Here is a 10656-nt window from a genome sequence, read left to right on the forward strand (position 1 = left end):
TTCGTTCTGCTGTGCATGGGGTCACTATGAGTTGGAAACGACTGGATGGCACTTAACAACAACAACAATAACAACAACTAAGTTGTTGCATTCTAATTTATTCATCTCTGTATAAGTTTTTCATGAATGATTAATATTACAGAGAAATTTCTTGGTACAAATACTTTTCCCTTTTGGCTTCTTAGTTCCAGATTTCATTCTCTTTGGGCAGAGGGTAAAAGTGCTTTTAGGCTCTTGAAATCATATTGTTGAATTGCCTACCAAAGAGGTGTACAATTAGTAATATCACCAGCAGTGTATAAAAATAGTGGTTTCACCACAGTGTTTTCATTATTGTGAAGTATTATTTTTTAAGATTTTAATAGTAGTAAAATGGCACCTTTTAATTAATTTATTTTTGCATAAGGAGAATGTTGAACATTTTTGTATATAATTCTTTAGTTTATGTGTAAATTATTTATGTATTTATATATGGTTGTTTTTATATTATGGTTTTGATATAGTCCAACAGTGTGTGTCAGGACTTTATGTAATACAGAGATACATCTTAATCTTTTAACTTTTTTGAACTTAGTGCTGCTTTTCATTATGTACATGTTATTTTATGTTTTTTGATTGAGTTCTTTTGTGATTTTCTAAATCATTGAGATTTTCTCATAGAAATGTCTCTTATATTAGCTTACTTTTTTTTTTTTTTTTGTATTGTTAGGACTTCTGCTGTCTGTAGTATTACTATACTCTTTTAACTGGTTTTTCTGCCAGACCTTTCCCCTCCAATCCCTCTTTATTTTTCTACTTAAGGGAATATTAATTGAGTGCTTAATAGGTGCCATGCCTTGTGCACAACACTTTTTCATGGATTATCTCATTTAATCCTTACAACAATTCTGTAAGAATAGGTACTTTTATTATTCCCTGTTTTAACAGATGAAAAAAAGTGAGGTATAGGGAGGTTAAATAACTTTTTAAAATGTCATAATTAGCAAGTAGAGAAGCTGGTATAATTGGACTCCATACCCAGAGCTGCTATCTGCTGTGCTCTGCTTTTTCCAGATTTATTGTCCTTAAACCAAAACGTGAAAATAAAACAAACAAAAATCCCCCAAATTTCAAATAACTTAAAATTTCTAATGGCTCCCCATTTGTGTCATAATGTAATGAGCTCAACATTGGTGTCAGATACACCAGTCCTGGCTTTGTCACTTATTATCTGTGTGACTTGGGGTAAGGTAGTGTACTGTTTGAACTTCATTATTTTCATCTGTTTGATAGGAATAATATAATTCAAATTCTAATTTGAGGATTTAGTGAGATGGTGTGTATAAAGTTTCTAGCCTAAGGCTTGGTACATTGGTGCTGTGGCTGGTAGGTTCTCTTTACATTTTTTTAGAAAATAAAATGGATATTTCTTAACAGGACATCCAGGATCTTCCCCCTTTTCATACAATCTCTCACTGCAGCTTTAGCTCCTTTTCTCATCCACCTAGCCACCATGTTTGTACTCCAGCTGACTTCTCTTGTTACCTTAAATTGCTCTTTGTTATCATGACTGGCTTTGCTTTTCCCCTCTGGAACTGGCCAATTTCTTCAATCCCAGTTTGCATATCACTTTACGTGAAATCTTCCCTTACTCTCTTATAAACTGCTATGGGATTTTTACATTATTAAAAACGTGTGTTACTTATTGTTTATCATAGTATAATTATCTTGTAATTTTCTTTAGTGTCCTCCACTAAATAGAAAAATTATTTGAGGGGAGTAAAGAGTATGCCTTATTCACCTTTGAACACTTAAAAGTATTCAAAGATGAATACGTATGACATGTAGTAAACCCAAAACCAAACCCACTGCCATTGAATCGCTTCTGACTTATAGTGACCCTATGGGACAGAGTAGACCTCTCCATAGAGTTTCTAAGACTGTAAATCTTTATGGATCAGACTGCAACACCTTTCTTCTGCAGAGTGGCTGGTGGGTCCTAACCTTTGAGGTTAGGATATATTGGTAAAATATTATTATTATTATTATTTACTTTTATTTTGGTGAAAACATACACAATAAGACATTTGCTCACAAAACAATGTCTACATTTACAGCTTAGGGACATTGGTAAAATATTAATTTTTTAAAAATGAGTTGAATACAGATTTCTCTGTATTCTACTATAATTTTAGTTGTATTATAATCAGATTTGATTTTTCTATATTCAGTAGATTCATATTTTGTTTTTGTTGTTTTTGCACAGTTGAAAATGCTATGGATTGTTTATTAGAATTATCTGCCACTGATGCTGAGAAAGAAGAATCCTTTTCAAAAAGCTTACCTGCTTCTGAGAACCAAGAAAGTGTAGCAGGAATTGATATAATGGAAAAGTGTCCTGAAAAAGAGAATAAAGATACAATATTGGATTCTGTTTTGGACATGCAACTAACTGAAGACTTTGATTGCTTAATAGAGGATGCTTTTGAGACATTGGACTGTTCTAATGGCCAAGTATCTTCATCTCTTCCCTTGCAAGATGTTAATAGTTTAAGTGACACACGTGAGTGTATAAGTTCAGATCCGAGTAGCTTGACTCCTGTTCTTTCTTCACAAAATAAGGATTTGAACGATGAAATTTTACTGAATTCTGCCTCTACGTTAAGTTTAAACTCCTTAACTTCACATTTAACTTTGAATGTGTCCAAAAGTTTTTCAAAGGATAACACACTGGCACTGGAAGATAACCATCCAGAAGATTCTCTTCTAAATAGTCCTTTAAATGTGGCAAATGACTCCATCCTGGGTTGTAGCAATCTCGGTCAAGGACAGAAAGAGCTTTTAAAAGCTCAATGTGTTGGGACTCAGTTTCCTCAAGCCCCTGTAGATTGGGATGACAACGAACCTCAGGCTTCTTTAAATCTTTCTGTGCAGAATCCAGAGCTTGATTTACTAGATACAGTTGGAGATCAAAAATCTACTTCTGCCTCTGATGTGTTAGTACCTTCTGAAGGGTTCACTTTCAAGCCATACAAGCCTACTGAACTGACAAGAAAGGGGAAGGATGTAAATTACTGCCCAGTACTTACCTCTCTTCCTTTAATGCTGCCTCCTTGTCCACCTTCACTAATGTGGAGTCCAGTGATTCCCACTTTTGAGCTCTTTCAAGGAAACCATGGCTTTGTAACTCCTGTTGTAACAACAGCTGCACACTGGAGACCTGTCAACTATACATTTCCATCTCCAGTTATTTCTTATACTTCCCAAACCAAGATATGGAGACATAAAGAGGGAACCAGTGCTTACCAAGTACGAGAAACTCCAGTTTCTCAGGCTGTAAGAAAGAAAAGAACATGTTATGTTGGACTAGTTCTTGTTCTTCTCAGAGGGCTTCCAGGATCAGGAAAATCTTTTTTGGCAAGGTATGTGGTTTAATTGAGTTAAAAACAAGTATAATATGTGTACACAGACATTTATAATACATATTGAATATAGGAAATAGGTTGCTTAATAAGATGTTTGGTAACCCCTAAAATATTTCCATTTACTGATTTGTTCTAACTTTGTAGCTAATAGTATGGTTTACTCTAGATGCCTTCATTTTCATCTCAGAATATTTTTGAGAGAATGAAGAGGAGGAAAAATCAAAGATGATTCTAAGATTGTGAATATGGAAGGTTAACAGAAATAGTTTTATGTGGAAACTATTGACTGGGAGAGGGATGCCATTATCGAGTTAAAAAACCATAATTGATTTTGAATTTGTAGAAAGGAGATTTTAAATAGAAGAATTCTGCTGGGAGTTGGAAATTTGGGATTGTAGCATGTTGTTGAATACAGCTTTTAGAAATGTGTAATTTGAGGGAAGAGAATTTAGGATGAATTAGAATAGTAGTTCAGAGAACTGCAACATTAATTCAAGTCCATTGTAAGTCCCAAGGTCAGCAGAGCATGGCAGGGTGCTGAACAACGACATGGCTACATGCAGGGTCCAAGCATGCCATAAGCTAGAGACTATCCCCAAGTCTTCTCCTTATATACAGGAAGCAGACTACATCCCAAAGGCAGCTACTCAGCTGCTTGTGGTAGATCCCACCATGGAGATGATTGCTAGTCTCATCATGTAGAATAACTACCACCAGCTGTCCAGCCACTCACCCAGACCCATCCAAGCTGACATACAAATTTAACTACCACACTTGGTATGGGAGATTGGAGTCAGTGATAGAGGAAGGTTTTTGTGATTTCAGGGACACTCACTTTATTAAAGAGTTTGTTTTCACTGTCTTCACCCACCTTATCCTTTAAATTCTAGAACATTAACACCATATATACACACACACACACACACACATATTTATGAGAGAGGGAGAGAGAGGCTCATTTTCATTTGTTTTTTTTATATGCTTTCTTTGTCTGAATTTATCTTCCTGAAAATTTCCACATATTCTCATATACTTAGAAATATATTCTTCTGTAGACTCATATTATGGTCTTTTCATTGATTAATAGCAACAATAATAATAAAACATTCAAATGGAATAACAGTTTACAATTAGTCATGGTTTTGCATTTTGTGAAAGAGATTCGAATTACAAGTGATACATTAAAAAGGTGGTAGAGCTGTAAGGTTTGACGAACTAGGTTTCAGGGGCCTTCCAGTCAGAGGCAGCTATAGTTAGAGCATGGGAGGAGAAAGAAGTTCTTTTCACAAAATTGAAACTTAATATATTTTTTTAATGAATAAAGGTAAGTAACTGGGATAGTTCAAAGATACAGATGTTGAGATCGTTTTCATGGAGAAAATATGGTCCCTAGTATTAAACCTGTGTGTAAGCTCAAAGAAGCTTGAGGGATTAAAAAAAAGGTTTCTGGATTTATTGGCAAGAATGAATCTCTTAAAAAAATTTTTTTTTGTTGTGCTGTGAGGGTAAAGGATTGAGGAAGCATGGATTATGAAACACTTTAAGGGAAGGAGATAAGTAATAATTGAAAGGTATCTTTAAAGTGTAGCTACAGTTTTTTAAGATAGCTGAGATAAATGCATGTTTAAAGACAAAAGAAGAAGTGCTAGAGAAGAGGGAATTTAGAAATGAAGGGCATGAATACAGGAGTCTTAGAAGGTTGGATGAAGTGAACATTGATTGGAATGTAAACTCATGAGGGCAAGAATTTTTGTCTTTTTTGTTTACTGATGCATTCTCAATGCCTAGAATAGTGCCTGACATATAGTAGATGTTAGTAAAAATAAATTCAAAGCAGTTTGAGATTTAGATACATTTATATGTATTTTAGGAGGAGTGGTTAAAAATAGTAGTGTTAGTAATGTCCCTGGATTTTATTTGCTTAGTTTTTGCATGAATCCCAGTTATGTCGAAGATGAAATTCCAGAATCAGGAAAAAGAGATGTCAAGAAAACCAGTCTAAACTTTGTATAATTTTGTTTAACTTATTAAATCTATTATCGATTAACATATCTTTAGATGTTTTTGGCATACTCACCAAATTTATAGCAGTATTCAGAGAGCATTATATATTTCAAAACCTGTTCCATCTTAGTAGTTAGTTGGCCTACCTTGAAGTGACCTCCAGCTTCTAGTAGGTGAAGTAAGTAGGTCAATGTGTATCAAGTGGCCGGATGAGGGTGATATCTGTGACTGATAGAGTTCTGAAGAGTTTTAAAGTATTTTTAATTGCTAGGTCTTCTTGATAATTATAAATTTGTTAATCTCCAAAACTTCATTAATAATTTTCTTTTAAAATTTTCTGTATAATAATTTACATCAAGCAAAATAGACCTACCTTAGGTCAACTTTCATGGGAGTTTCATACTAATGCTTTGAGAATTTGTAGTATGATTTGTTTGAGTATTACAATATTCTCCCTCCTTTAAATATTCTTGAAGTTTTCATTTGGATCATGACTTTGTAAAAATTAGGAATAAGAATTTAGAAAGAAAAATTAATGAAAACAATACCATTTATTATTTGTAGGACTTTGCGAGAGGATAATCCAAGTGGAGTCATTCTTAGTACTGATGATTATTTTTATATAAATGGACAGTACCAGTTTGATGTAAAGTACTTAAGAGAAGCACATGAATGGAACCAGCATCGTGGTAAGCATAGACATCAGATTCTGGGTACTAGTGAGATTAATATAAAGTAAAAATTCACTTGGTATTTGTATTTTGAGAGACATATATCTTTTAAAAAGTTAAAATATATGTGGAAAGTGTATTAATTATTATGTTACATGTTGTTGTTGTGTGCTGTCGAGTCGGCCTCGACTCATAGAGACCCCTCCTTGGGTTGCCGAGGCAGTATCACTACGGAAGTAGATTGCCCGACCTTCCTTCCCAGGAGTGGCTGGTATTATGTTACATAGTAAGATGTAAAAGTAGTAGTCTTATTCCTTAGGATTTTTATGAGGATTTTCTGCTTGGGTCCAGAATAGCTCAGTGAGGTTACCATTGTTTGGTATGTTCTGGTTTCTGTTTCCTAAAAACTGAATTTACGTTGTTAACCATCGCGCTTCCCTAGATTGTCTTATTCTTGTGGAGGCTAGTGTGAGAGTAAAAATGACTGAAAAATTCTCAAACTGAATCTTCAGGAAGGTCAGGGGTAAAACCTTAATTTCCTTATTAGTACCACTACCTAGTCAATGAAGATGGCTTTATCATTATATGTTTATTTAATGCAAATTGTTTGCATAATTTGAGTTTTATGTAGGTAATTTTTGCTAAGACATAAAGACAATAATTTACTTAGCTTTTATGATAAATGCTCTGTGAGGGAGATGCTTGAGTTTGCCATCTTTATTGTTGTTGGGTGCCATCAAGTTGATTCTGACTCATAGTGACCCCATGTGACAGAGTAGAGCTGCCTGGCCCATAGGAATTCTTGGCTATAGTTTTTGTGGAAGAGTGAAGAAAACCAAAGACACTTGAAAACAATTAGTCCAAGGGACTGTGGATCACACGAATCTCAGTTTATATGATCATGAGACCAGAAGAAATAGATGGTGCCCAGCTACCATTTTTAACTAGTAGGAAAGGGATCACTGCAGGAGATCCTGGATAGAGTAGGGCAACAGTATGGAACAAAACTCAAATTCATAAAAAAGACCAGATTGACTGGTCTGAAGGAGCCTGGTGAAACCCCTGAGACTGTGGCTCCTAGTTATCCTTCAGGTCTGGAATTGAACTCACTCCTGTGGCTTCCAGCCAAACAGTAGACAGGCATATAGGGTGAACATTTACATCAGGTAGATACACTCCTTAGAACGATTGTACAGGTTATTTATACTCTCGGAGGCACCTAGTAATCTGTTTCCATGAGATTACAGACAGCCATTGAAAACCCTCTGGAGTACAATTCTGCTGTGAAGCAATGGGTTTCTGTGGTTTATACATGTAATATACACATAAACTTAGATCAGATAATTCTTATTTTATACTTTTTCCTAACGATTACATAATTTTATTATTTATTACGCGATATTTATCTGTATTTTCATATAGTTAAAAGTAGAATAGTGAGTAAAATTGGGAGCTCTGGTAGTGTAGTGCCTAAAGCACTTGATAGCTGACCAGAAGGCTGGTGGTTCAAACCCACCACCCACTCCTCGGAAGGAAGGTCGGGCAATCTACTTCCGTAGTGATACTGCCTCAGAAACCCAAGGAGGGGTTGCTATGAGTCGGGTCCGACTCAACAGCACATAACAACAACAACAACAACAACAACATGGTTTTTAAGTTATAAAAAGAAGGTCAAAATTTTAAAAAAATCAAGATAACATTAATATTGTTATGAAAATGACTTTTTCATTTTCTGTTTGTGTTTTTCAGCAAAAGAAGCATTTGAGAAGAAAGTATCTCCTGTAATAATAGATAATACAAACTTACAGGCATGGGAAATGAGGCCTTATGTTACTTTGGTTTGTACCATAAATTGTCATAAGTCTATTGTTACGAGTTTGAAGTTATTGGGGCATGTTACTTATATAAGAGAATCTCATCAAACAACCTTTAGATTATTTGTAATTGAGCTTTCTTTGGTCCTCAGCAAAATAAGATGAATAAAATAGTATAGCTAAGTTATTCTGTAAAGCTAAATTTATTCACGTTCTAAATTCTGAGTGTTCTTGTTTTTTCATGTCTTTATGAAAAGGTTGTTGTATTGTAATTTTATGGTTTTTTTTTTTTTTTGTATATATGTAGTTTTTTTCTTGTGGGTAACCCCATTCCTTGATTTTCTTTTTGCATTTTTCCCATACTTTTTTTTGTGTATATATGTAAAATAATTACATATATAATATATACACACAATATAATACAGAATACACACACAATAATATACATACAATATAATATATATGTGCACTGTATATTATATATATATATAAAATTACATATATGTAACTTATTTATTTTTTAGTGCCCTTACTTGGCAGAGTAAAAATTTGCTTGTTGTTTGTTCCCAAATGCCTTTGAAATTTGCTATTTTAAGAAATTCAGAATTCTGTAAGTTGAACTGTTTGTAACTCTTCAAATTAACCAGATTCCTTTTAATTTCTAGCCCTTTGAGTATGCTTCTCTCTTTGTCATTCCTCCTTCTGTCTACTTTTATGTAACTTATAGTTACTTATTTTGCCTAAGCTTTGACATCACCTTTCAGGAAGTTCTCAATCATTAATTTACTATATGGTGGAGTTAGGTAGTCTTTCTGTTTTCATGATATCCTGGCTTACTCCTGTCATAGCAGTAACCAATCTTGTTTTTAATTATTAGGCTGTTGTTGTTGTTGTTGTTGTTTGCCATCGAGTTGGCCCCGACTCACAGCAACCCCTCCTTGGGTTTCCGAGGCAGTATCACTACGGAAGTAGGAATGCCCAACCTTCCTTCCGATGAGCGGCTGGTGGGTTTGAACTGCCAGCCTTCTGGTTAGCAGTCAAGTGCCTTAAATTATTTGGCTGAGGGTTGGCTAAATTGTTTTGAATATTGTGTTTTTGGTGAAAGTTTACACCGCAAATAAGATCTCCATTCAGCAGTTTGTACACAAATTGTTCTGTGACACTGGTTAGAGTCCCTGTAATTTGTCAGCACTCTTAAAATTTCCACCCTGCCTGCTTCATTTCCATCCATCTAGTTTCTCTGCCCCTTCTTCCTTCTTATCTTTGCTTTTGTGTAGACATTGGATGTTGATCTTGTATAGTTGACTGTTTGAATGTGGCTTACTTTTTCTACAAAGGGCAGAGTAGTAAATGTTTTAGGCTTTGTAGTCCATATACAGCTGTCACACACACACTCACACATACACACACACATCTATTTAACAATCCTTTAAAGATATAAACACTATTCTTAACTCATAGGCTGTATAGACACTAGCTGGATTTGGCTCTGTGCCATCTCTCTGTTTTTTAGGGTGATGTTACATTTTATTCATCACTGAGACCCCAGGGTATATAGCACTATGCTTGCCATATTAAAAGAAAACAACAACCTCAGTGCCCTCGAGTTGAATCCAACTCATAGCGACCCCTCCTTGGGTTTCTGAGGCAGTATCTCTGTAGAAGTAGATTGCCCAGTCTTGCGAGGAGTGGCTAGTGGGTTTGAACCATCAGCCTTCTGGTCAGCAGTCAAATGCCTTTGGCACTATGCCACCAGAGCTCCTTGGTGTATAGTAGCCGTATATTCATTGAGCATCTATTTGTTGAGTGAATCTTTCGTGAACATAGGGTGTTTTTTGGGTTTTTCCCCTAGGACTAGCACATGCTTGACATATGGGAGCTCAGTTAATGCTCCTTTAATGAATGAATATGGTACTTCCTTTTTATAGTCCTCAACACATCAAGCCTCTCTTTACCTTCTTTCCTATGTCTAGTGCAGTTCTGCTATTTTGAAGGTGAGATTCTTCACTATTCTGAAGAAAATTGGGTCTTTTGAAAGCAAATGAGATTTTGCTTCTGGGCAAGAATAGTAAAATAAACAGACTCAATGTTTGTGCATTGGGAGCTGAGATTAGGTTTCCTTTCTGGCCTTGTTGTTGTTGTTATGTAACGTCGAGTCGGCCCAACTCATAGCGACCCCTCCTTGGGTTTCTGAGGCAGTATCAATATGGAAGTAGATTGCCCCATCTTCCTTCCGAGGAGGGCTGGTGGGTTTGAACCACCAGCCTTCTGGTTAGCAGTCAAGTGCCTTAGGCACTACACTACCAGAGCTCCCTTTCTGGCTTTAGAAGTTCCTAATATCTGAAGTAAGATATTCACCATGGGGTCTTGCTTTTCCCCCTTATCATTACATGACTTACTTGAAGGTCTTCTTTAGATTTCTGCTGTCATCTTTTAAAGTTTTTTAACCTTTATTTTCATAGGTAGAAAATAAAGAAGGCTTCTGAATTGCCATTTTTCTCCTTTTCATCTTCAGGCTTTTATTATTCCATTTCTCTTTTTTCTTATATGGTAATGGAAACTATAAAGCTGTATTGTCTCAGTATCAATTCCTTAGCTCTTCCCAACCCTATTTTTATAAGTATAAAGGATTCCTGCTTATCATGCTGTTGTTGTTGTTATGTGCCGTTGAGTTGGACCCGACTTATAGCAACCCCTCCTTGGGTTTCCGAGGCTGTATCACTATGGAAGTAGATTGCCCCATCTTCCTTCCAAGGAGTGGCT

General features: G+C 35.5%; 1 protein-coding gene across 1 annotated transcript in view; it reads left to right on the forward strand.

Moving 5' to 3' along the window:
- The window catches only part of N4BP2 (NEDD4 binding protein 2), a 109240-nt gene that overhangs the window by 6373 nt on the left and 92211 nt on the right, over window positions 1-10656 (forward strand). The window contains exons 2-4 of the mRNA XM_007947144.1: window positions 2246-3401; window positions 5973-6097; window positions 7829-7917. Coding sequence (XP_007945335.1) covers window positions 2246-3401; window positions 5973-6097; window positions 7829-7917 — 1370 coding nt within the window. The remainder of the gene's footprint in view (window positions 1-2245; window positions 3402-5972; window positions 6098-7828; window positions 7918-10656) is intronic.

Source organism: Orycteropus afer, unplaced genomic scaffold (genome assembly GCF_000298275.1).
Source record: "Orycteropus afer afer isolate SDZICR_OR568_19922 unplaced genomic scaffold, OryAfe1.0 scaffold00176, whole genome shotgun sequence".
NCBI lineage: Eukaryota > Metazoa > Chordata > Mammalia > Tubulidentata > Orycteropodidae > Orycteropus > Orycteropus afer.